Here is a 26,590-nt window from a genome sequence, read left to right as displayed (position 1 = left end):
CAAGTGTTCCTAGTAGCACGCCTACTAAATGCCCCTTCCTGCCCCATTTACACAGAGGGAGCAACTAAAGATAGTCCTGTGAAGAGCCAGCCCACACAGTTTTCAGATTGGGCTATTACTCTGTCTCGCTCCAGTTTCCATAGATAGGAGGTTGGGTTTGACAAACACCGGCAAATGACCATCTCTGCTGTGGACATTAAACCAGGCCTCAGACTTTGCCCTCCCCTTCCTTTTGGCAGTGCGCCAGTGTGGACAGAGTCAATAGAATCTGACTCTTATTTGTTATGTTGTCATGAAGATGTTTCGTTTTTTACTGGGATTTGGGGGGAGCGCTATCTATGACTGCCTACTCCTTTGTGGTAGTGGAAATAAAAGAGCCTTTTTTCCCCCTTCACAAGGTAGATTGAACTCCAGTATGCTTGGTTTTATGGTTTTTTGATTTTTGTGGGTCACCCTTTTGTAGCGGCACTTTCGAGAGAATGAAGCAGAAAACGACTGAGGCAGCTCAGATGCTTGGGCAACATCTCAAGTCCTGTGGGAGTGCAGGTACTGAGAATGGGATTCCAGGAGTTGTAGCTGGTAGGCTGCTGCCGAGCATGGCAGTGAACCGTCGGGCCTCGGTGAGCTCCCACAGCCTCCAGAGACCTGCATCTGAGTAGAGAAAGACAAGCATAAATGGAGGCCTAAATGCCGTGAGCAGAATGGGGTGGGGGTGGAGGTGGGGAGACACAAACTACAGATGTGCTTTTAATATTTGCCTCACGTTGGAATCACTTAAGGACCCTTGAAAGCTTCCTGGGCTCCCCTCCCCCGTTTCTGCTTCTCTGATTCAGTTGCCTTGCCCTACCCTAGGCTGCCTTGGTTTTTTGGCCACTGCAGCCAAGCTTCAGAAGTGCTGCACTAAGGAACTATAGCAAGCCAGGCAACCCAGGGAGTGTGTTGCTTCAGTGCATTGACCAGAAGTCTAATTAGCTTTGGCATTTAGGAGGACAAGGTGAAATAACAAAAAAACAGATCGAATATGGTAGCTGCTTCTGAGCCCGGCATCAGGCACACTCCAGCAGCCTCGCCGTTGTCCTTGCCCCCAGTGGTTTGAGTGCGGGGCTAAATGCCATTTGTGCACAGGGTTGGAGGTGAGGAGTTGGAGGCGAGGAGTCCACCCATCCCACCCCACCTGCCCCCCTCAGCTGCATTTCTGCATAACTACAGTATGTGTAATCTTCCGGCACTGCTTCTGAGCTTGGGAGTAGTCTTAAGAGAATGGTGCTGCTGCAGCATGACGGCCCTGCCCCCTACTGCTTCAGCAACCGACTCTCTCTAGAAGGGTGGGGCCCATCTGGCAGCAGAGGGAGATCTGATTCTGTCACCTCTGTTACACTGACTGCCTCCCTGCAGATGGAATCCGATTAAAATAGCCACAGTGTTAAAGAGAAAGGCAACCAGGAAAAAATGTGCGTGTGTGTGTGTGTGTGTGTGTGTGTGTGTGTGTGTGCGTGCGTGCGTGCGTGCGTGCGTGCGCGTGCGCGTGTGCGCGCGAGTGTGCGTGTGCATGTGCATGTAGGCATAGAAGCAGGCTGTCATACCCATTGCCTTAGTGATAATAGGAAGTCTATGGACCACTTCCAGCTCTGTGGCTCCCAAGAATGTTTTCCTAGTATCTTTCGCCATTTTCCTCTGTCCTTCCTTCCCCAAATTTGCTGTATCTGGAAAGGAGGGGCTGCAGGCAAGATCAAAACAAAAGGCAGCTGTGAATGGCTTCTAGATTTTAAAAATGGGTCAGGCTCGATCCAGTATTAATTTCCTTCTCTCTGTCACAGCTTAGATGTCAGCCAGAATTCTCCTCCTACTCTGTTGAAATCATTTGGTCTCTGGCTCTGTGCTGTATCTTTTTTTTTTTAGGAACTTCCAGAACAGAGGGAGTTAGTAGAAGTGTCTTCTTTCTTAGCCATTTCTCTCAGAAGTTAGCCAGTGATACAGGATGGGGACTCTTGTCATCTAGTAGTTGAATGCAGCTGGGCAGCTGCACCATCAAAGAGGGTGGCCTGGGAACTTGGTCAACGAGGAGGTGGGATCAGTAGTTGCTAGTAGAGAGATTTGTGTTCCTTGAGCTGTTCACACTGTAACTCTAGCAAGAGGCTTCACTGTTCTGTAAGCCAAGAGCACATTTCCATTTGCCCAAGAGGGGTAGAAAACTTTGATCGAGCTGTTTAAAATTAAGCACTCTGCAAAAGAAAAAAATAAAATCTATGTTTCTATTTGAATGAGATTTAGGAACCATTAGATTATTCCTTTTGGTGGGGCCTAAACTCTTAATTTCTTGGGAGTGAATTTCTGTCTATTAATATCCTGTTACCAGTCTGCCAGTTTATAATATTGTTGTGGTTAGATAAGCTTGCTTGAAGCACAAGAATTTGGTCAAGGACGTCTGAACCTGAAGACTTCACTACCCTACCCACCCACTCCTACCCTCCACTCCATTAACAGATAAATCAAGTGTTTCTCAACACAGCCACTTCTGTCCCCCCAAAAGATCTCTCTGAGTGGAAGTATGGAACTCACTTGTTCTGAAGGGATCGCCTCCTAGAGTTGCTGGATGACAGTTTTCCCTGTATTTTTGGAAATCCCAATTTGGTTTTCTCCAGTTCTGTCTCCCCTGGCTCCAGGGAACTTACGTAATTCTGGAGCAAGGACTATTCAAAAGGTGGAGCTCTGGCCGCACCCTTAGGGTCTGTGACTGCTCCCTCAGGGGGTGTGCTCTGCACTGTGGCCCTGTGATCTCCCCTTGGAGCAAGCGTGACGATCAGCCCCGACGCCAACCCTTCCAGTGCTCACCTGTTTTCCTTTGCGTTCCCCCCTCCTTAAGTAAAGAGAAGTGAGCAGGGGCAGAGGAGGGCTCGAAGGGAGCACAGAGGGAAAGGCCAGTTCTCCCTGGCTAAGACAGCCTAGGCCTGTCTGGTGGGCACTCTCCAGGAGCAGCTAGCTCCAGTTCTTTCGGTGCTTTGCAGAGCAGCAGATACAAAAGGTGATGTCATGGCAGTGGCCTCCCTGTCTGTGGCTGCCTGGGGGCTGGAAACTACTCAGGGATCTCCCTGTCTCCTTCCTATTGCCTCCTGGGAAGCTGTTCTGGGTCCATCCTGGGGACCATGGTGGAAGTAGCTCAGCATTGCCCTTTCGTGGTGGTGGTTGGAGCTTGAGATGGTTTCACTGTAGTTTGTCTGTCCTGAAACTCACGCTATAGACCATGCTGGCTCATAGAGATCCGCCTGCCTCTGCCTCCCAAGGGCTGGGATTAAAGGCAAGGGCCACTACCACCCCACTAGTTAAAAGTTTCTTAGGGGTTGAGGTAGAACCCAGTAAAAGCAAAGTTGAAACAAAAATGTACAGAGTACCAATATTGAGGTCAAGTTGAAGTGCATGCCACAGTGGAACTTCTTGAGTTTTTATGAACAAGTGAATTCCCAGGAAAATTCTGATCGTATTAGTCTGGGATGGGGCCCAAGAGTGTATGTGTGTTCTAGCAAGTTCCTGGTCATGCAGAGCTAGGGCTCCTCACACTACAATTTGGGGAGTAAAGATCTGCAGAAAAGATGTTAGCCTTTAATTGAGCTCAGGTACTCTAATTGCTGACCCCTAGGCAGTATCACCCACCTCAAGTGTGTGTAGCTCAGAGCAGTGAGTATACGCACTGCTGAGGCCCAGAGCCTGGTAGCTGAGAGTGAACGCTGAGCTGTAGTATTCCAGGGCTCCTAGTTCTGTCCAGTTACTAGGTATATTATGTTGGAGAATATACTTAATCTTTGAATGTCAGTTTCTTCACCCATAAAATGGGGACATCCAGGGACAGGGTTGTCTGATAATTAAATAATACATGCAAAACAAGTGGGACAGAGCCACACTCAGGGAGTGCTTAGTAAATGTCGCTATTGCCATTGTGAATTGCAGCATTGTTTTGTTGCTAGCTATAGACTTTGCCTTCTGCTTCCTGTCAGAGAAGACAAGGGTATTCATCTATGCTGGAGAGATGCTGCCGGAAGCTCTCCGTTTAGGAAACAAGTTCTAAAAATAAAGGTGTATAGAAAACAGATTGCAACATACTCTAGAATCTATACTTCCTGTGCATTTCAGCCTTAATAGCTGCAGATTGACGTTCTCTGAGGTGTGGTGAGTTGTGAAGATAAAGACCCTTAAAGTGTATGGCTGGGACATATTAGCATCTTCTGATGGGAAGAAGCTCTGCCCTGAGGTGTGGCCTTGTGCCTAGCAGAGCTCCTGTTTCAGGTGGCTGGGGCTATCTGCTCCCCCGAGTCTCCTTTATTTTTATTTTGTGTGTGTGTTAGGGATGAGCAGCAAGGTGCTTCTCCCACCCCCAAGACCAATTTAAGCAGGCTTGCAAATCCAAATTTAAGTGGGCTTAACATTCAAAGGGTGTCAGGTTTTCTAAATCAGAAATTTCACTGCAGGAGAACTTGAGGAGCCCTCAAAGCAACCTTTAGGCTGTCAGCCTCCTGTCTCAACCCCTTGGGTACGCCTTCGTGCTCTTTAGCTCAGTGCTGCTCTGGGCTGGGCTTCTGCTGGAATGTGGGTCTACAGCATTGGACTTGGGATTATGTCATTTTATGTACGTCAGAGGCAGCAGGCGGGGCCTGGTTCTGATTGGCACCCTCAAGGCTTCTGTAAACCTCCAGTAGTCAGGGAATGTAGCTCAGGGATCGACAGCAGGTTCTGTGGAGGGAGCCTGGCATAAGAAGCTTGGCCTGTTCAGGCTTGGCTCCTGAGGAGGAAGATAGGCGTGTGGATAGACTGTCTGGGTGAGGCTTGTGTTCCAGGCTCAGGAGACTCTCAGCCCTTGACTGAAGTGTTTAGAATGGACCACTGAAAACAAACAAGGCTTTAAGAGTCTGGTCTGCCTGGGCCACTATGCTAGCTCAGTCACCTAACAGCTGTCTGCTTTGGTAAATTCCCTAACCTCTCTTGTCAGTTTCTTTGTCTGCAAAATGGGAATAGTTCAGTTTCCTTCAAAATGTGTTGAGGGAGTCAAATTATGAAAGTACTTATGAATTAGAATAGATGACTGTGGTTGACTAGGGAAGGCAAGGGATGATATTTTACTCAGTACCCACTTGTCACTGGGATTTTGAACACATCAGAAGATAAACAAGAATACCGTACTTGAGGCTCAAGGGACTGTGGGTCACGAGAGGCATGGAAATTGAACTACCAAACAAACCTTCAGAGGCCACCCAGCCTGTGGTTGTGGCTTTAGTATTTAACAGACATATAAACAGCACCAAGAGCAGCTCGCAGTGATCATGGGAGTTCTGTGCCTAGGGTTTTCCTTGCACTCTGATTTTATTTCTTAGCGATTTCATGAGGTAACATCTTAGCAAGTCTAAGGTTCTACTCTCAATTCCATGGCATGGAGAGAAAGCAAGTAAAGAGGTTAGGTCACTGCCTCCGATCACAGCTAGTGAGTGTGTTCACCCCATCCCTCCCGGGCGGAGCTCAGGCTAGGCCTCCAGCCCTGCGCACACCATACCAACTTGTTTAGCATGAACAGTGACTTTGTTAAGAAAGTGTGTGTGTGTGTGTGTGTGTGTGTGTGTGTGTGTGTGTGAGAGAGAGAGAGAGAGAGAGAGAGAGAGAGAGAGAGAGAGAGAGAGAACCCATGCTAATAATGAGGTCTTTGTGGAATCTGCAGGTTCCTACTGCAATCTCTGGAAGATCTGGACACAAGCTTAAGAAAGCTGAATTCGCGTCTGTTTGTAGTCCGGGGACAGCCAGCTGATGTGTTCCCAAGGCTGTTCAAGGTGAGCATGGAGGGCTGAGAGGGGGCGTCTGCTGCTTAGCATCTGCCTGCCCACAGAGTGAAATGCTGTTCTGGCTGGCAAAATGGAAATACTGGCTCCTGTCTGGCCACTAAAATGGCTGCTAGGGAGGTCAGAAGCAGAGACAGCTGGTAAATTTGCCAGCAGGGTGGAAACTGAAGGGAAAAAATTCTGTAAAATTAGTGTTGTGCTGGAAATATCCCAGCTCAGCCCAGACACGCAGAGCGTGAGTCCTTCCACCCTGCTGCCGCTGGCTTCCTCATGGTTCCTTGGCTCAAGCCAGTATGTTTTACTAGAGCTTGTTCCTGCCAAGACTTTGAGGGTGGGGTTTCCTGTCTAACAAGGGGTGCTGACCACCTCATCTTGCTCTGCTTATTAGGGAAAAAGTCAGTCAGGCATTTGAGGGAGCCATCCCTGTTTCCCTGTGGTAAGCAATGAATAAAATCTTCATTCTGGGACCATACTGGAGGCAAGCCCATTTCCTCAAGCTTCTTTAAAATGCATGTTTTAAGGCCCAAGCAGAGACAAAAGTTCTCATGGATAGAACATTCTAGACCATTCTCCTTCATCCTCAGTAGCACTCCAAGTACTATATGAAAAATTTAAGAAAATAGCTTCATTGTGTGCGTCCCCCCATAATTCTTCACACACCTATGAACACTAGTCATTAGCATTCTCCTAGGGCTGACTGAGTCGTGTTCCAACTGCTACCATGTGCTAACACTCACCCCCAACAGCCCCGAGGGGTGGGTTCTGCTGTCCCAGGTTTACAGGTAAGGACGCTATCTTGGGCTCTCTGACATAGAGCTGTGTGTTTCCTTGGTATACCCTGTACATGCATTTGTTAGTCTGTGGCTGTGGCTTAGCAGTAGCACACTTGCCTAGTATGCATGAGACCCTGGTCCCATCCCCAGCACAGTAAAACCAAAACAATGGTAATAGAAAAGATTTTGTCTTTCCTGTCCCTCCACATTGCTCCTCTCTCCCAGGAGCTCAGAGGCCAAATGGTCTGTAGCTCAGAACTATAGATACCTTCGCTGTTCACTGAGTCGCTCATCGTGTATTCACTGAGCCTTCACTAGCATCAGGCCCCATACTGGCTGATAGGGTGATATCGATGCTTGTGCAACCCAGCGTGATTTCTACCCTGCGTTCACACAGTGATGGCAAAACAGGTCAGTGATGGGCAACTTCACTGCCTATGATGAGTGCTGTCATAGAAACAGGACAAGGCACAGGAGAATCACCCTCACGGAGTGGGGCCTGTCATTTAATGAGAATCTTCTTATTCACAGGGTTATATGAGTATGCAATGACGTCACCTCTGTAAACCACTCAGCATAGTAAGGGATAAATAAATATGTAGTGCACTGGGACTTAGATGAGCTGGATATCCACCCTGCTCAGAACTCACTCCCCTGGGCAGGCCTGAATTAGGATAGTGACCAGTGGTCCAAAGCTGTAAGGGACTTTGACCACAGACTGGTTAGATTGCTTCCTTCTTGCTAGTTACATGCTATAGGGCTTTCTATGGCTTGTCTAGATAGCTTTCACCATGTCCGCTTTCCCCTGGTGTTGCTAGGAGACCAAAGTGACTGAAAGCTCAGGAAAAAAAAAATTCCCCTTTTCACAACCTGTAGCCCCTCCAGTTTGTTTTCTCTGGACTCAGGATAGCTCCTCCTTCTCCAGCTCTGAGAGCCATTAGCTCTGTTTGCTTCTGGCCTAGGGAGTGTTGCTGTGGAAACCATTAAGACACTTTACATAGCACAAGTCTGCCAGGAAAACTAGGCCACAAGTTTGTAGAGTCTGAGGAGGCCTGGGAAAGGCTACAGAGCAGGCTGGAGTGTGTGTGTGTGTCCCCCATTTCCACTGTGAGTCAGTGGCTCTCTGAGCTGGGGGCTCCCCTGGGAACATTGTATTTATAGCCTCATTCCCCCACTTCAAGGCCACAGTGAACACTGGCCCTTTCTGTTGACTCCACCACCGCAGTGCGCTTGGCCTCCCGGTCCTGGCTGACAACTCCACACTTGCAGAGCTCCGGCTCTTTGCTTTCTGATTTAAACTATTGTCCAGGCCCTTTCTTTGTTCTGTAGCTATTCTAGCACAGCTCAAGGTCAGCCCTGCTCACTCCCAGAGAGAAGCTGAGTACCCAGGCCCCTCTTCTTGAACCAAGCATAACAGATTATCTCTATGCAGGAATGGGGGGTGACCCGTTTGACCTTTGAATATGACTCTGAACCCTTTGGGAAAGAACGGGATGCAGCCATTATGAAGATGGCCAAGGAGGCTGGCGTGGAGGTGGTGACTGAGAACTCTCACACCCTCTATGACCTAGACAGGTAAGACACGGGGGCTCTCGGTAAGGTTGCCCATGGTGAGGACTGGGGACTGGGGCTCCTCCTAAGTGGAATTTGGACCAGTTCAGCAAGAGGGCTAACTGAACTGGACAATAATGGGCCAGAGTTGGGGGCTTAAAGAAGTCACCAAGAGGTTAACCCGATTTGGATAACAAAAGAGGCTTGGTTAGACCTAAGCTGTGAAAGCAGGGAGGCTCTGTCTCCACACAGTCTTCATAGATCTGTCATTGGCTCATTGAGTTTCATGCTCCCCCCCCTCCTCTGTTGTGCTCCCTAACTACAGAACCCTAACCTTGGCAGACCCCATCAGACTCCTCCCAGCAGGCCTCTGTTCTCTCAGACCTAGTTTCCACTCAAGGATGATCCCGGGTCTGCTTGGCCTATCTGGGTTTCAGGGCCATGCATTCTGATAATGTTTGAGGGCTCTAGAGACCCCTGCGGGGTGCTGGCAACCACAGCAGAACCTCCTTCCCCAGGGGCCAGCCTCTGTGCTTTTGTCTCCCCTTCCCTACTAGAGATGCCACCCTCTGTAGCTGCTACTGCTCCCTGCCCTCCTCCCAACCCAGGGCTGGCTGCCAGGAGGCTGGGTCACACAGCTGTGCACGTGAGCCAAGCCCTCAGGAGGAGAGGCTTGCTGTGGAGCCCTTCCCCTGCCACGTGCCAGGGGAGGGCAGGGACTGCAGAGGCAGCAGCCAGCTCCTATCTGGGCTAATGGGGGCAGCACAGGGAGAACAAACTGGGAAATGAACTCACCCGGACAGGCAGGCCTTGCATAAGCTCCTTCTCGGCCAGCGAGAGCCTAGGAATCTGCCTACAGACCATCGAAATTTATCCTCACAGACGCAGTGAACCCTCCTCTCCAGTGCCCATGCCTTTCCTTCTTGCTTGTGAGAAGTGCTTGGCACACTGCAACACTCTTTATACTGTTGCTGTTTACCGTAGCCCCAGACTCTGACTGAGGGAGCATTAGCCGGCCTTCACATCTCTGCTCTAGTGAACAGGGCTAACAGGACATTGATCCTCCAAGAAAGGAGCATGTTATGTCCCTCACTGTATATCCCTCGGAGGCTCGAAATGGGGTAGAGAGAAGCCCTTGGTGTGGTCAGATAGGTGCCCAGAGGCCCATGGGGATTTTCTGTCTGATTAGAGAGATACGGTCAGTCTCTGTCTCTAGGCGGCTCCACGTGGACACCAGGGAACCTGGAATTGAGTCCCAGCTCTGGCCCTGCCTTGCTCCATTACCTGAGGCTCCTGTTCCAGCTCTCTGGGCTTCATTTTCCCTCTCGGTAAAATGGAGATACAGCCTCCCCTGTGCCCCCCTTTCTCCTCAGGGACGGGACCGTGAGGTGATGAGGAGAGCAACCCTCAGAGCTTCTTGTGTCTTGCGCTCTTTTTTTGGGGTGGCCAGGGACCCCAAAATAAAGAATCTCAGGAGTGACTTCAGATGTGCTTTGGGCTCCCCAGAATCATCGAACTGAATGGGCAGAAACCACCCCTTACCTACAAGCGCTTTCAGGCCCTCATCAGCCGCATGGAGCTGCCCAAGAAGCCCGCGGTGGCTGTGAGCAGCCAGCAGATGGAGAGCTGCAGAGCTGAGATCCAGGAGAACCATGACGACACCTATGGCGTGCCTTCCCTGGAGGAGCTGGGTGAGTGCCCTACAGCACACCACACAGGCCGCTGCTTCCTGTGGGGGACGTGGCCTTCCTGTTTCCTTGTCAAAGTTAGAAAATACTGGCTTAGTGGCTCATGCCTGCAATCCTTGAAACTGAGAGACAGAGGCAGGAGAAATAGGCCAGCCTGGACTACATGAGACCTTGTCTTAAAAAGGAAAAGAAAAACAGAAAAGGTTGCTGTTATCCACCATATGACCAGTTAGTTAACTACCTGTGCCCGGCCAGGCTGCTGCTGTTTGTAGCTGAAGCCTCTTTCTGTAGTTCCCTCTCTCCATCAGTAGAGGCACTGTCTGGTGCTGGTCAGTGGACTTCCTCACTAGGATAACTAATCCAGGCTTTAGGTACCCAGCCCACCTTCCTGCCTCCCTCCTCCTGCCCACACCATCTTCTGATCTGAATAAAGCTAACCTTCTGCACTTTAAGGGTTTTCTCAGTCCTCACAGCACCAAGTCCAAGGTCTGTAGTTCCGTTTAAAGAGCAGATCAGTCTGAATCGTGGAAATTACCATTTTTATATTTGTGAATCATCTTAAAGGTGTTTACTGAGCTGTTTCTGGGGTGACCTGACCTGCAGTGCTACTGCCTACTGTTCCTTTTGTAGGATTCCCCACGGAAGGACTTGGCCCAGCTGTTTGGCAAGGAGGAGAGACAGAAGCTCTGGCCCGCCTGGACAAGCACTTGGAACGGAAGGTATGGCCCTGTTTCTGAGCCATGGGACTGACTACAGTCAGGACCACAGGGATGTGGGTCAGCTTCATGTCTGAGGGGTTGAAAACTAAAAACTCTTCCTGATGGCAAGATTAACAGCAGCTCCCAGTTGGAAAGTCCACCCTGTGCTGGCCGCTGGCTTATGTGCCTGATTGCATTATCTCCCTTCGTCTGTCCAGCAGGCAGCTATTAGGCTCCCCATCTGACAGATTACAAGCCTGGGCTGAGAGAGGTTGAGTAACCTGCCTGAGGTCACACCATTGGTTAGCAGTGTAGGGAGGTGCAGTTCCACATGATCACACAGTTGGCACCAGTCTGACTTTCTTCTGTGGACAGCTTTTGCTTATGGAAAGGGCAGCCAACCAGGCTTGATGCATGCCTGTAGTCCCAGCATTGAAGAGGGATGAGGCAGAAGGATTGCTTTAAGTTCCAGGCCAGAGTGGGCTACAGGGTGAGACTGTCTGTCTCAAAAGAAGCAATAACACTGTTGAGTTGGTAAAACCCATCAGGTCAGTTATTGGGTGTCAGGTGGCCCCTCCTCATCTCTTTTGGCTTCATTTCCCATTTGCTTAGATCCAGATAGCAAATGGCCTACCTTCTGTGCAGTGGGAATCAGCAAGAGGGAGAGGCCAAGGCCCAGAGGTTCCACAGCATCCGTGGTCCTTACCCCCCTATGACCAGAGAAGGAGTGCAGGTTCCACGGACTTGAGGACTCCTGCTTCCAAACTCCCTGACCCTGCAGTCTCTCTGTAGTCTGTCCCTCAAAAGCACAGCCTTTTCTGTCCCCATGCAAGTGACAAGGTCTTTTGCCAGCAGCTAGGTACTAGCAATGGATCAAGGGCCCAAGGCAGCCTGCTAAAGAAGAATGCTTTCCCAGCCTCAGGAGTGGCCAGCCAGCATTGGAGGATATGGTGACAGCCTCAGCCTCCCTCAGCTCAGTAGACTTAATATTCCCATTCAGATATTTCTCTCAGCTGAAGATAAAACAAGTTCCTCCAATGAAAGATGAGGCTGAGAGTCAAAAGCTATGAGGGACTAGCTTTGTGTGTCCACATCAAGAGCTATATGAGGGAGTGCTTCATGTGTCCATCAAGGGCTCTGCACAGGGCTGGGTTATAGCTTGTTGGTAGACTGTTCTCCAGCCATGCTCAAAACCATCAGTCCATCTTAGCACCAGATGAAAGGAAAAAACAAAGCATCATACCCAGTGATTCAAAGGCTCTTTGGAGAGAGATGTTTGGTCAGAGCAGGGATGGAGCTGACAAAGGCAGTGATAGGAGGAGCAGGATTCACGAGAGACAGAGCTACACCAATTCTCATTTTTGTTATCTTAACAATATTTGTAAAGGACTGCCCCCCAAACCACCAAACCAGGAGCCCATTTTCCACACACCCCTGGATGCCACCCTATCCTCCACTCACTGGGGAAAACCAGAGGTTTGGGGTTGAAAAAATTAACCTTCTTTGGTTCTTCAAACCTGAAGGGAGCAGCAGTTTATATCATCAAGATGTTGTAGGAGCTAGAAAGACTGATGGTTAGGACAGACATGCGGAAGCACATTGTGTTCAGTTAGAAAGCCTAAGGGTTAGGAAAGCCGCAGGTCAGGCTTGCAGGAGCAGAGAGCATCAGGATTAATTATCAATCAAGTGTTGCACTTTAGCTGCCCTTTGAAAGGGAGAGTTTTTAAAACCAATGTAACCAGGAATCTAAGGTGTAGCCTTTGGGTGTAGCAGCATCCAGGTGTCCCAAGAGTGGTAAAGCAGGTACCCTCCATTCCCTGGCTTTGCTGTCCTCTGTGAGTCCATCCTCAAGTGGGCTTCCCTTAGCAGTGGTGAAGGTGGTCGGCATAGCCTACCTGTCTTCTGTCTGTATAGCTCACCAGAGGAAGGGGCTTGCTTGCCTCTTTTTCAAAAGCATCAGTAAAAGTCCAAAGAAATATTTTCATTGGCTTGGCTTGGGTCCTGTGCCCTTCCATGGCTTAGTCACTGTGGCTAGGGATGGACTGTTTTCCATGACTACATTCACATCCTGAGCCACTCCTGGGGTCAGAAAGTAGGCATGGATCTGTCTTGCCCACTAGAACTGAGAGTAGAGAAGGTGCCCCATTAAAACACCAAAAGGGGCGGGGAGGGGGCAGATTATATGCCCTTTACCTCTCTGGGGTCCTGTATTGACATTCCTTTTTTTTTTTTTCTCAAGATTTCTCTGTTTATTCCCACCTGTCCTGGAACCCACTCTGTAGATTCTGTATGTCTGTTTTGCTAACATATATGTATATGCATCACATGTGTACCTGGAGTCCACAGAATCCAGAAGAAAGTGTTAGATCCCCCTGAACTGGAGCTACAGACAGCTTTAAGTACCATGTAGGTTCTGTCTGATGAAAGAGTAGCAAGCAAGCATTTTTAATGCTGAGCCATCTCTCCAGCTCTAGTACTCTATTAAATGAAAAAAAGAATAGTAGAATCGGAGTGGCCCTGTTTGCCCACTCAGGGATGACACAGGCATAATGACCATGGCCACTATCAGAGACAGGCAAGTTTCATATGTCCCCTACTACAGACTCATAAAGGATCATACCCAAGTTCAGTCCAGTCCCTGGTACCAGCCAGCTTACAGGTAAGGCACAAGACAGGGATGTGTCAAACTATACATGAGTGTGTAGGCACCAGACAAGTGCAGTCTCTGTGCTCTTCCACAGAAACATCAGAAGGGGAAGGAAAAGGTGCCAGAGAGTGTGTGTGTGTCTAGAAGAAACTTTGATATAAATACTTTTTAAATGGCTAAGACTAAGCTATAGGGCTGAGGGATGCACTTTTGGGTAGTAGAGGGCACAAGCAGGTATGTAGAAATCCAAGAATAGTTGTGGAAGAGTAAGTTTGCTCCAAACACACTTTGCAAAAGCAGAAAAAAATGTAAACATCTCAAAAATGTAATAATTATAAAAGCTGTGGCTGGCGTCACCAGGGGGTGGGAGGAGATTGGTGAGGACTGAGCACGGACCGGGTGACTGGCAAGGTCCTGTTTCCAGAGTTTACCTGGATATTGCCTTTAGAAGAACTTGTGAAGCTACACATTTGTGTGGGTCTCTGTGTCTGCGTTTAAATCTTCATTTAAGATTTAAAAAAAAAAATTGGGGCCTGGAGAGATGGCTCATGGGTAGAAATGTTTGTTTCACAAGCAAGGGGACTGAGTTCAGATCCTGGCACCCACATGTAGATGGAAAATCAGCTGACCAAAAAAGGAAAAAAGAAGGCCAGTTGTGATCTCACACACCTGTAACTCATTACAGGAAAGGTTGCTTGGGCAGCCTAACCACAACCTATGCCTCCCCCAAAAACACACAAACGAGCTCCAAGTTCTGGCAGTGTTTGGGTCAAGGAAAAGAGTAAGAAAACAATAAGGAAGACAGCCAGTTTTTCCCCTGGCCTCCACACCTGCACACATGTACACACAGAGAAAAAGAAGATAAAATGTTTTATAAAGCTTGAAACCGCAGGGTTAAGGGTCAGGGGAACAAGGAGATGTGCTAGCAGTGTCTGATGAGAGACACTTAAGGCGCAGGGGAGAGAACCCCATCTGCCAAGGCTGGAGACGCCACGGGGTTGAGGGACTGGGGCCAGAGAGGCCAGAGAGGTGTGAGCGGTCGTGTGCCTCTGGGCAGCCCAGACACTCCATTCCCAGTGTGGACAGCGCACTGGAGGAGGTTGTCTTCACAGTCCAGTCTAGATTTTATCTTAGCAGCACTGGATGGAAAGAACATCAGAGATCGTTAGGTGGAGCATTGAGGACATGGTGAAGGGGGAAGGTGATGGCAGTGACGTGGATAAAGTTGCCTTCTCTGTAAAGAGTCCAGCACAGGAGCGAGCTTAAGCAACAAAGCAGGTTCTACATCCAGGTGGACCCAGCTGGGCTGCAGCTGTGCACAAGAGTGCCTGCCAAAAGATGGGCCTGGGGCAAGGACAGAGCCCGGGGCTGGAACACTGGAGGGATGGAGAAGAGATAGACCTTACAGAGAGCCTAGGGCAGTGCTTCTCAACCTCCCTAAAGCTATGACTCCTTTATACAGGTTCTCATGTTGTGCTGACCCCCAACCATAAATTTATTTTCCTTGCTACTCTGTAACTGTAACTTGGCTACCGTTATGAATCATGATCAGGAAGGATATCTGATATGTGAAAGGCTTGTTCCGCAAGGTGAGAGCCACTGACCTAGAATGAATAGCAGCTAGCAGGTGCAGCACATGAGTGCCAGAGATACCTGTGGATTGGAGACAGACAGGGGGAGCACCCAGAATCCAAAGGCAGCAGTACTTGGAGTCAGCGCAGCGCCAGCAGAGTCAGACAGCAGGGCCTCGGCAGATCCTGGGGTCAGTGCAGCGCCAGCAGAGTCAGACAGCAGGGCCTAGGCAGGTGGCTGGAAAGTGGAGATGAGAGAGGATGGTGGGCACAGGTTGGCTGTAGAGGACAGGGCCTGGTGCAAGAGGCCCACTGGCTATCACAAGTCCTATGACTTGTTGGTCATTTGCTTGGTTTGTAGAGTAGGAGAAATGAGATCATTATTTCATGGTCTTTGCGTGGAACTTGTTAGGGGAGAGTGTCAGATCCCAAAGAAACCTAGACAGCTCACTCAATACCGTTGGCTCCTCCTGGCACTTCTCATCCCACCCCCACCCTAAACCTCTCCAGACCCTTCCTGGGTCTGGGCTGGGATTCCCTTCCCTCAGCTTCTGATTCCAATATAATCCAGCCCTTTCGCTGTGTTCTCTCTTGGCCTCATGGTCTTCAGCTCCTCTTTTGGTCCACTTGTCCTCTCCTCTTTTCTTGTTCTCCCCCGGCCCTCCCCTCTCCTCCCATGGCCCTGCTCAGCCTGGACTCTTCCCGATGCCTCTGCATGAACTCTGCCTCCTATCCACAGTAACATCCTTCTCCATTGGACCTTGCAGTGGCTACAGCCTCACTTTCATTCAGAGAGGAAGAAGGTGCTGGAAAGCGTTGTCAGTGATACTGAGTCTCTGAAAGTTGAGGATTTATCCCCAACTAGCGAGGCAGGGTAAAGTTTTTCCTAAGCTGCCCTTGCCTGCCTGTCACAGGAAGGAAGGGCCCCTGAAGTGAGACAGGGAGGTATTGAGTGGGCAGGAGGAAAGGTGTCAGGAACAGAGATGGGAACATGGAGACTGGAGTCTAAAGTGAGACTCCCAGGCTCTCTCCGACCCCAAGAATGTCACAGAAGTATTCTGAGCCCACTTACTCTATTTGTAGAGGATGATAGCATAATTGATATTCTTACAGTCTAGTGAGAATCCTCCTCAGAATGGTGTCTCTGAGAAGCAGAGCAGTAAAGCGGCCAGTAATGAATGACAAGAGGCCTCAGAAGTGAGTGGCTCTGTTGGTCTTTGGAACTTTGAGAGTTTCCTGTGTTGTTCCTGGTTGTTTAGCAATGATGTGAGGACCCTGCAGTGGCAGCCTCAGGGTTCTGGTGACCAAGCTAGGAGTACTGGTTTCTGTCAAGCATATGCCTTCCCACCTTCTATGTTACTGCAGAGTTTGTCCCATGTTCTCAGTGTTCTTTCCCACTTCAGTTACTCCCCAGAGACGGGAAATGTTCTTATTTAATAGCTAAGACGCTAAATAAGTCATTCACAGTCATCCTACACACTGAACATGAAGTCAGAACAAGAACATGGCCATCTCTCTTTCCTAGAGTCCCCAGGCAGGAGAGGGATGCACGCAGTGCTGCAGGCCTGGTTCTAGGGCCTTTCTTTGGTTTGGTTTGGTTTTTTGACCTTAGATGAAGAATCCTCACTTTGTAACATCAGTCCTGACCTTGTGTCACCTCTCTTCTGCAGGCCTGGGTTGCCAACTATGAGAGACCTCGGATGAATGCCAATTCCTTACTGGCCAGCCCCACAGGCCTCAGCCCCTACCTGCGCTTTGGATGCCTCTCCTGCCGCCTCTTCTACTACCGCCTGTGGGACTTGTACAAGAAGGTGAGGTGCGGGGAGCAGGCACGGTCGCCCCCAGGCACAGCACTTGTTGCCAGTCATCCCAGACGAGGCCCCTTCTCTTTGGCTTTGGGTCTGGGCTGTGAGAGTTCTGGAGACAGTTCAGAGAAGCCAGAGATGGGTGGTTTCCTAGAGGTGACAGCTGGGCACAACTGAGTTACCGATGTGGATGAAGCCAGCTTCTCCTGTGGTTCTGGAGACAGAAGAGCTGGCCCCGAGGGCTTCAGAGCTGGTATATTTACTAGCAGCTGATAAGTGAAGGCTTGGGACCTGGGGTGGGAAGTGAGCGTCGCGGCCAGAGGCAGTCATAAGAAGGGCACAGCTGCCATCACTGGAGCTGGGACTGAAGTCTAAGGGGAAGTCCAGGGCCGGCCTGGAAGGGCTGCATACAGGACCGTGCCACGCAGCCCGCGGGCTGTCAGAGCATCCCACGGAGATGGTCCTTAGGTCCTACTATGCCTTGGATTTTTAGTGTTGCTTTCCCTAGCCCTGCCAGTATCAGCTTCATGGAATGGGGTAGCTTTGAAGGCTTGCTGTTTGTGTAGAGTCCACCCTAATCTGTTCATGTCTCAGACTTTGTAACTTTTTTAATACAGTATATTCTGATCACAGCTCCCCATGCCCTGACTCCCAGATTCTCCCTACTTTCCACCCACTCAGGTCAACAGCGTTTCTTTCTCTGTCTCCCTAAAATACAAACAGACATCTACAAAAACAGAAGAAAACAAAATACAAAAAATCTGAATTGGACAAAACTAATGAACAGGAGGAAAAGGAGTCAAAGAAAAAGCCCAAGAAAACATATAAGCACACACACATATATCCACACACATGGAAGTCCCATAAACGCACAAAACCAAGAACCATAATGTATAAGCAAAAGACCTGCATGCTGCAAGGTTTAAATGAAAGAAAAAAGAAAGAAAGGAAGGAGAGAAGGAAGGAAGGGAGGGAGGGAGGGCAGGCAAGCCCAGTATTATGAACTTCCCCCCCACCCCAAAAATATCCTCTAAAAGCACCTTTGCGTCACCTGTGTTGGCGTCTACTGCTGCCCTTAAGTGCAGTTTGCATACCCAATAAGACTCATTGCAGAAACGAAATTCCCTTTGTGAGCAGTTATCAATTGGAGGTAGCTTCTGGGTTAGGGATGAGAGCTGTGTCCACTTCCTCTGATCTGGGACCTTGTCTGACTTTGGCCTGTGCAGGCAGCCACAGTCCTGTGGGCTCCAAGTGCTTCAGTCCTGCTGTCTAGAAGGCCTTGTTTCGGTGCTGTCTTCCATCCCCTCTGGCTCTTACAATCTTTTCATCTCCTCTTCCAAAGAGTTCCCTGAGCAGAGGGGAGAGATTTGATGTAGACGGTCCTATTTAGGACTGAGTATTCTGAAGTGCCTCACTCTCTGCAATTTGTCCAGTTGTGGGTCCCTGTATGTGTTCCCATCTACCACTGGAGGAAGTTTCTCTGACGATGGCTGAGCGAGGCACTGCGTATAGCAGCATGTCTTTAGGAGTCATTGCTGTATTCCTTTAGAGCAGTAGAGTTTGGTTTTCCTATAGGTTCATGGCCACCTGGACAGTGTCAGGGATGGCCCCATCTCATGGAGTGGGTCTTTATTCAGTCACATAATGGCTGGTTACTCGCATAGCATGTGTGCCACTGTTGTACCAGTGTGTCACGGGCAGGCACCAATGTAGATCAGAGGGCTTGCAACTCTGTTGGTGGTTACCTTTCTCCTCTGGCAGCATGCAGAGTACGTTCCAGTACTATGAACACTAGGTAGTGGAGGGGAAGGCTCTAGGTAGACACCAGCTCCACCTCTCTGGATTCAGTGAGTTACTTAGCTGTTCAGATTTCATATTTTAAATTGCTGATGATGTGTAAAATCCCTTCAGCTTTCTAGAAGGTAAAGCCACAGAATTGGAGTAGTCTTGAAGAGTTTGGTTCCCATGGCAGAGTTCTATAGCATCATTCCCCCACCCCAACCCACCCCTGAAGCCATTCTTGGTGCCCAAGGCAGGGCTGCATGTTGTACACTGAGAATCTTTTAAGTCTAGTCCTGCTGCACATCTCAAGGATTTGGAACCATGGCGATTGGGAGACACTCCAGGTTGTTCTGTGCAGGAGACCTGAGCATCGTCACAGTGCTAAGAGCCAGGCAGACACTCATCTCTGTGTACCATGCCCACCCCTTAGGTGAAGAGGAACAGCACACCCCCCCTCTCCTTATTTGGACAACTCCTGTGGCGAGAATTCTTCTACACAGCGGCCACCAACAACCCCAGGTTTGACCGAATGGAGGGGAACCCCATCTGCATCCAGATCCCCTGGGACCGCAACCCCGAAGCCCTGGCCAAGTGGGCCGAGGGCAAGACAGGCTTCCCTTGGATTGACGCCATCATGACCCAACTGAGGCAGGAGGGCTGGATCCACCACCTGGCCCGGCACGCTGTGGCCTGCTTCCTCACCCGCGGGGACCTCTGGGTCAGCTGGGAGAGCGGGGTCCGGGTGAGTGCAAGCTAGCCTGTACCCTGTGACCAGGCCTAGCCAAGGGCAGCTCCTTATAGACTGGGGCTGGGGTGGGATCCTTGGGTCTAGGAGATCCTTTCTGCATCCCTGGGCCCTCAGCAGAAGGGCTCTGGCTCCCTGAGGGTGTAATAGTGTTACAGAAGTGGAAAGAGCCAGAGCGTCAGGTCTCCAAGGAGGCTGGTTTTTCCTCATCTAGGTATTTGACGAGCTGCTCCTGGATGCCGATTTCAGTGTGAATGCAGGCAGCTGGATGTGGCTGTCCTGCAGTGCTTTCTTCCAACAATTCTTCCACTGCTACTGCCCTGTGGGCTTCGGCCGACGTACAGACCCCAGTGGGGACTACATCCGGTAAGGACACACACCAGACTCTTTGGCTCTGGAGCCTCCCTCCTGGATTGGGGTACCCTAGGCCCTTTAAAGAAGAGTCACAGTGTGCTGATACATTACCTGGGGTGTGTTTCAGGCGGTACCTGCCCAAACTGAAAGGCTTCCCCTCTCGATACATCTATGAGCCCTGGAATGCCCCCGAGTCAGTTCAGAAGGCTGCCAAGTGCATCATTGGCGTGGACTACCCACGGCCCATCGTCAATCATGCAGAGACTAGTCGGCTCAACATTGAACGAATGAAGCAGATCTACCAACAGCTGTCGAGATACCGGGGACTCTGTAAGGATCCCCTACCCCCTCTGGCATCTCACTCACCAAGGGAGGACGAAACCTGAAAGCTTTTTCAGGTGTTGGCTGCCCCCAGGCTGTAAAAGATGCTGCAGGCTGGGCCAGATTGGGCTGCCAAAGCGGCTGTGGGGTATTGGAAAGGGTGGAGGCTGTGTCCTGCTCTTGCCCTCCTTGGCTTCTTTGTTTCTCATGATCTGCAGCCCTCTTAATCTTGTGTGCATTCAATCCCCCAGGTCTATTGGCATCTGTCCCTTCCTGTGTGGAAGACCTCAGTCACCCTGTGGCAGAGCCTGGTTCAAGCCAAGCTGGGAGCATCAGCAACACAGGTGACCAGTCAGTTACACCTGCCTCTGGCCTCCCTGGCCTTCTGTGGCCTGTGTCACCACCACATTAGTCATTTAGGGCTGAGGCCAAAATGAGCATGTAGCTGATGAAGCTTATATCCCACCTGGGACATACTGTAAGACCATCACATGAGAACATTAAGGATTTTGGAGGGAGGTAGCACTGAGTGGCTTGATGTGGGACTAGGAATGGGGCCTCTTTAGGGCCGCGTTAGATAGGAGAAGCCCAAGGGCACCTCTTTAAGCATCATCTTGATAAGAACCAGGAAAGGAAATATCGAGAAAGGCCCCCAAAGCAGGCACAAGCAGAGTCCACTGTAGGAGCAGAAGGATCCAGAGCCAGGGAGGAGGGAAGCAGAGCAGCTTTGGCACAAGTCGCCCTGCCTTCCTGCACTGACGGAGGCCCCACTGAGGTTTTAAAACCCCACTGCCTGCCACATAAACGGAAACAATGGGGAGATGAGGAATAAGGTGCTCAGGAGGCTGGGCAGGAGAAGCCACAGGGAAGAGCAAGGGTGCTGGTCGGGTTCGGGATGCTCCACAACACGAAAATGCCCAGAACCCTGGGATTTCCCGGGACTGCGAAGGGAACCCTCACCTTCAGAGCAAGGACGGCAGGACGGCAGGTAGGCCAACCAGTCTCTGGCCTGGCGCCAGGGATCTGAGCACCAGAAGTTGGCCTTGCTGCCAGCAGGCCAGGCCATGCCCTCCTCATATAGTTCCAAGTGAGGTCACTGCTGCAAAGGAGGCCAGGGCAGGGCTTCCTGTCCCCACAGCAAGAGACTGTTATGGTAAGTAACTATGACCTGTTTCTGTGCCTCTCTACAGGCCCCAGAGCACTATCCAGTGGCCCAGCTTCCCCCAAACGCAAGCTGGAAGCAGCCGAGGAACCTCCTGGTGAAGAACTGACCAAGCGGGCTAGAGTGACGGAGATGCCTACCCAAGAGCCAGCAAGCAAGGACTCCTGAGAGTGAGTTGTGGTTTAAAAAGCTGTTGCTTGCCAGCTGGAGGGCCAAACAGCAAACCAGATTAAAATGCGATCAGGGTAGGACTTCAGCTTGTTTTGCTACAGTTATGAATCATCATGTAAATACCTGGTAGTCAGGAGATCTGATATGCAGCCCCCAAAGGGTCAGGGCCCACAGGTTGAGAACCACTCCTGTAAACCTTTGCAGTGGTAAGGGATGGCTGTCTTTGTTTATTTGTTTGAGACAGAGCCTCACTGGGTAGTTGAGGATAGTTTTGGACTTAGAGCAATCCTCCTGCTGTAGCCATATCCTCCTGAGTGCTGGAAATTCAGATACGAGCCACCATGTCTACTTTACCTTCTAAAATTTAAAAAAAAAAAAATGTAAAGGAAGAGGGTTTATTTTTGAAGAGTGAAACTTAGAAGTTGAAACCCTTTGATTTCTGGCGAGGGTTTAGTTTAGTTTTGTTCTGTTTGTTTACTTGACCTGAGTTCTGTAGGTGGCCAAGCGAGGGTGATACTGAGCTTCAGATGGCAGGAAAGGGCTCAGCCCAGCCCCAGAAGCTGTCTCTGCCTCTGCCTCAGGGTCTCTTCTCACGGGCTCTGGCCGTGCACGTGCCAGTCCATCCTCATCTTTTCTACAAGACTCCTGAATCATTAAAAAAAAGGAAAGAAACAGAGGGAAGGAGAGTCAGTCAGTCTTCCTCCTCTCGGCTCCTCCTTCCCTAAGGCAGGAAAGGCTTTTAGGCCAGTCCTGGAGAAGTGTGGATTGCTGTCCTCTCAGGCTGTGGACAGTCTCTCCTGGCAGGCTCTTCCGACCATCTGCATCAGGAGATCGGAGGGTGCTTTTCACCATGGAGGGTTGGTGCTTTTTCTGGTCCCGATCACTCGGCCTCACTGAGGCTTCCGCAGTGTCTCGATTTATGTCCTCGTGGGGTGGCAGGCACTTGGTGCTTTGTCCTCTAGACATTGCCAGTGGGAGGACAAGGTTGTGCTGCCTTGTCCCTGGAAGAGCCACCACCATAGATGCCATGCTCTCCAGTGCTGAGCACAGAGCGTGATGGCTTCTGAACTTGCTTGGTTAATTCCCTGATTTTGAGGCAAGATTAACAAACAGAAAGATTAGATGTATGAGTCAAGGATGCTCAGTAAGCTGATGGCGTATAGTACAGCATGGGCGTGTTGCCAGCAGATGTATAGGGACAGTGACATATAACGCATGCCACATTAATGTGGGATCCATCCACAGTGACTTAGGAAAGGAAGACTAACAGCCTACAGTTCCTAGAAAGCTGCAGACCTGGCTTATCGGGAGAGCTGTTGATGGGCTGAGCGTGGAGCAACTTTACACCACAGCAAAACCAATTCAGAGTTTATATGATCTTGTACAAATTACATAATCTCTAGGAGGATGGTTTCCTTCCTGAAATCAGGTCATTGTCCCCAAGATTAAGTGCAGATGCAGTCAAGAGACGTGGGGGTGCTGCTGTGGGCTCAGCATCTCTAAGTCCCAGCTCCCAAAGGCTCCGAAACCCAACACCGTGTGAGTGTCAACAGGGAAATCTGTGCAGATCTCCTTAAATTCAGAAAATCCAGGCCCTCACAGCCTGGGCCCAGCTCTGAAGTACTCTCTGCTGGGGTGATTATGATCGGGTTTCTTGCCTGTTGAGTCTGGTGCTCCTGGAAGACTGTTAGACCAGGCAGTGAGGGCCCCTGCAGGGACTTCCTAGGAGAGAAGCTGCTTGTGGAACAGGACGATCAAACCAGCATCGGAAGCGACTAAGCACTGGATGGGGCCCTAAGAGAGCCAGGTGCGGGAGAGCCACATGAGAGGACCAATACTGACGTCAAGTGACATCAACCAGGTAGAGGAGTGCCTTTCCTGCACCGTGTCTGGGTGATCATGTGTCACCTACTGAGCTCCCAGGGGCTGGTTTTCACAGCTTATGCCCTACATCTTCATAAGGTAGTTAAGCCAGGAAATGCTCTTGAAGATGGAGAGAGGGACTGGGAGGCCAGACGATGAGACAGGAGTAGAGTTCTTTCCAAGACAGACAGTGGGAGCACCATGTTTCTGGAAACCCCAAGAGAAAAGAGTACAGTGTACAGGCTAGGGTATCAGGACCTTGGGACCCGCATCTGTTGCATTAGGCTTGCTAGAGAAACAGACCCTACGGAACGTTCATGTTTACAAAAGAATATATTAGATTGTCTTACTCAGAGGGAGAGTGAGTCCAACAGTGGCCATCTGCACAGTGGAGAGACTAAGAACCAAGGAACTTCACAATCTGCAAGGCTGGTGCTGAAGGACAGAAGGATTCCTGGAGAGCCTCTGGTCTTCAATGTGCATACATCAGAGAAGCTTAGTTCTGATGTCCGTGAAGAATGGCAGTAGCAGCAGCAGCAGCGTAGATGCACTTAGCAACAAGGAGCGCAGACAGTCAGGCAGAAGCAGTCCCACTCTTCTCTTGGAATCCATATCTGGGCTACTGCTAGAAGGCACTGCCCTGGGGAGGCTCCTATCCTCACAGACCCACTCGGAGACAAGGCCCTATGCTCCCAAATCTAATCAAGATGACAGCCAGGATTAACCCTCACATCTGTGAACCACTTTGTAGTGCTAGTCAGCTGCCCTATGCTGGGACACACATAACCGGAATGTCAAGGAGAAAATCTAGACTCTCGGGTGAAAAGTCTAACTGAGGGAAGCACTCAGGCAGGCCTTGCGTGTGCTTCTGAGCGACTTTGATCACATGACTCGTGGGCCACAAAGAGCAGAGTTGTGTGGATGGGAGACCTTCTGCCCATCCTCTATCCATTTTAGTCATGTGACTCGGGCTTGAGGCCGAGGTCTGAGTAATCATTCCCCGAGGTCAGTCTCTTAGCTCTGCTCTTCCTCACTGTGAGCCTGCTGTCTCATGAGCAGTCATTACAACTTAAATCAGTACTCCAGAAAAACACCTCTAGGTTCTGTGCTTGCCTCAAACACACGCCAGCTGAATGTTCTACATTTAGTTTTTACAATGTTCACTAAGCTGAAAAGGGAAAACAGTGAGCTCCCAGATAGCAGTCCTGTCAGCTGGTGCCCGTAACCCCCAGATCTGCTGACACAGGGCTCCATTGGCATCCCGTTCTGCACTGGCTCTCTCGCTGGCCCAGTGAGCTTACCGCGGGGCAGCACGTGTGCTTCATTTCCCTGTCTAGCACTGCACAGCAGTCTTTCAAGAGAAGCCCCTGCAGGAATAGAGGACCATGGCCAAGGAGCGCCTTCCCTCACTGTTAGTGCTGTTAGTGCTAAGGTTTCCCCGCCTAGACCGTGGCTTCCAGAGTCCCCATTGTCCTCTGACGCTTGTTCAACTGGTACGTGACAGGTGTGTTGCTGACAACCTGTCCGTGTGGAGATGGAGGCGGCCCATCCCTCCCAGAGAGCTGCATTCTGGGCCGTGCTCCTGTCTGCAGAGCATCCAGGTGTAGCTCAGCTTAGTCTCAGCTTCTGACTTAGAGCCATAAGAAAGGGGGCTGATGCTTTCCATAAATGATAAATGTTGGTGGAGACTGATGGGGATATGTTTAACATGCACGTGTGTTGGAATAGCACATGAGAAGTTAGGCATAGCGATGCATGCTTGGAATCCCAGCACTAGGAAACTAAGGAAGGAGGGTCAGGAGTTCAAGGACATCCCTAGTTATATATCGAAGTCAAGGCCAACCTGGATTATATGAGGTCTGGTCTATGAAGAGAAGAGAAGGGACAAATATTTTTTCAAAATCACATAATATGTCACTATGTACAATTTTATGTGTCAGTTAAAATGAATTTAAATTTTAAAAAGATATGTCCATCTAAGGGAAAGGTATGGCTAGACCCTTTTTCAAGGGAAGATGGCTGAAGTGCTACTTGGTTTAAAGAACAAGGTCCTGGGAACTGCCCCCATGTGTCCACTTCTGCTGTGTGTTCTGTCCAGCTTCTAAACTCTAAAGAGTATCACACTCCTGGTGCAGCTGGCTTTAGCTTTAGCCTGAGGCCTTAATAGGATTGCATGGACTCTGAACAGCTGTAGTCCTAGCACCTAGAGGTGGAAACAGGAAGATCAGGAGTCAGGCTCCCTCAACTGTGCAAGAGAACACCTGAAGTAGGATGGAATGTGCTAGAAGGCTAGATTGTCTCCAAATCTGTCTGGCATTTGTTTTGTGTCAAAACAGGGTTTCTCTGTGTAGCCCTGGCTGCCCTGGACCTCACTCTGTATATCAGGCTGTCGCTGAGCTCAGAGATCAATTGCCTCTGTCTCTTGAGTACTGGGATTAAAGGCGTGCGTCACCACCTCCCATCCCATCCGTGTTCCCATTTCTAACCCTTCCACTTTATTTTGCTTGAGTTTCTATCTATGCCACAATATTGACTTTCTTCCTTTTTACATCTCGTAAAAGTCTTGGCCCTGCAATGGTGGTGCACACCTTTAATCCCAGCACTTGAGAGGCAGAGGCAGGTGGATTTCTGAGTTTGAGGCCAGCCTAGTCTACAGAGTGAGTTCCAGGGCAGCCAGGGCTACACAGAGAAACCCTGTCTCAAAAACAAACAAACAAACAAACAAACAAAAAAAGCAAAGTCTTGGTGGGGAGTAATATAAAGACTCCCTACTAGTTAAAAACAAAACAGAGGCTGGGGAGCCGCTCAGACAATACTGGCTGCTTCTGCAAAGGTCCCAAGGTTTGATTCCCAGCACCCAGTGGCAGCCCAAACCATCTGTGACTCCAGTTGCAGGGAATCCTGGCTGGTTTCTGAGAACACCAGTTACTCACGTGGTGCACGGTCTTGCATGCAGGTAAAACATACAGATAATATTAATTTTTTTAAGCCCACGGGTTTTGAATCCTAAAGGCCCAGGAATTCCTATCTCCCCTCTTTGTGTGGACACTTGTGTCAGTTCAGTTTCTCACTTATGAAAATGGAAGAGTAGCAGATTGTCTGGGCCTGTAAGGGTCTGTGAGGGCCACCATAGCAGAGCACCGTTCTAGTGTCTGGAGTCCAAGATGATGGTCTCTGCACTCGCAGAGGTTTTTCCCTCGGTTCTGTCCAGGTCAAAGTTCTTTATCCATTTTGTATTTGAGGTCAGCCCAGCCATCTCAGTTTTACCTAAAGAGAGTCACACCTTGAGGTACTGGGAGTCAAGACCTGAGCCACAGAAACAAAGACATTAGTTGTGGACGCGGGATCGTGCCTGCCCTGCAGCCACTCCATCAGCCTGTTGTCACAGGCTTACCCTTTCTTCTGATGAGGCCACTTCTCTCTCTGCCCCAGATCTAAGATGTTCTAAATCCTTGTGTCCCTATTCCCCTTTCTGCCCGGCCCCATAGCCCTGTGCCAGGGTTCTGTGATTGGTGTGTGGAAGTTTACCTTCCTGCTGGTTCTAAACGCAGTCATTGCCTCACTCTGCGGAATCACTAGAACCAGGCGACTTCTCACACAGCTGCTTTCCCTGACCCTCCATCTCTGGAAGCAATAGCCGTGC

The 26,590-nt window shown here is 50.0% G+C and overlaps 1 protein-coding gene and 1 long non-coding RNA gene across 4 annotated transcripts in view; one reads left to right on the top strand and one right to left on the bottom strand.

The window, feature by feature from the left end:
- Cry2 (cryptochrome 2 (photolyase-like)) overlaps nt 1–26,590 on the top strand; it is a 30,440-nt gene that overhangs the window by 1,377 nt on the left and 2,473 nt on the right. Inside the window, exons 2-12 of one of the 3 annotated variants that reach the window (XM_017315281.2) lie at nt 5,699–5,807; nt 8,022–8,164; nt 9,647–9,831; nt 10,459–10,547; nt 16,415–16,555; nt 18,762–19,073; nt 19,291–19,442; nt 19,558–19,760; nt 20,003–20,095; nt 20,942–21,083; nt 21,118–21,129. In XM_017315281.2, coding sequence (XP_017170770.1) covers nt 5,699–5,807; nt 8,022–8,164; nt 9,647–9,831; nt 10,459–10,547; nt 16,415–16,555; nt 18,762–19,073; nt 19,291–19,442; nt 19,558–19,760; nt 20,003–20,095; nt 20,942–21,081 — 1,567 coding nt within the window. In that variant the 3' untranslated portion in view covers nt 21,082–21,083; nt 21,118–21,129. Of the gene's footprint in view, nt 1–5,698; nt 5,808–8,021; nt 8,165–9,356; nt 9,469–9,646; nt 9,832–10,458; nt 10,548–16,414; nt 16,556–18,761; nt 19,074–19,290; nt 19,443–19,557; nt 19,761–20,002; nt 20,096–20,941; nt 21,084–21,117; nt 21,130–26,590 lie in introns of those variants that run through there. The other 2 variants (NM_009963.4, XM_030247073.1) reach the window with 2 other exon arrangements.
- D930015M05Rik (RIKEN cDNA D930015M05 gene) lies at nt 401–23,817 on the bottom strand. The gene is made up of 4 exons (NR_040621.1): nt 23,298–23,817; nt 14,778–14,982; nt 9,683–9,896; nt 401–651 (listed from the first exon to the last, which is right to left on the bottom strand). It is a non-coding gene; the product is annotated as an RIKEN cDNA D930015M05 gene (long non-coding RNA).

The sequence above is a fragment of the Mus musculus genome, chromosome 2 (genome assembly GCF_000001635.26).
Source record: "Mus musculus strain C57BL/6J chromosome 2, GRCm38.p6 C57BL/6J".
NCBI lineage: Eukaryota > Metazoa > Chordata > Mammalia > Rodentia > Muridae > Mus > Mus musculus.
This window is presented reverse-complemented; position numbering and strand designations above follow the sequence as displayed.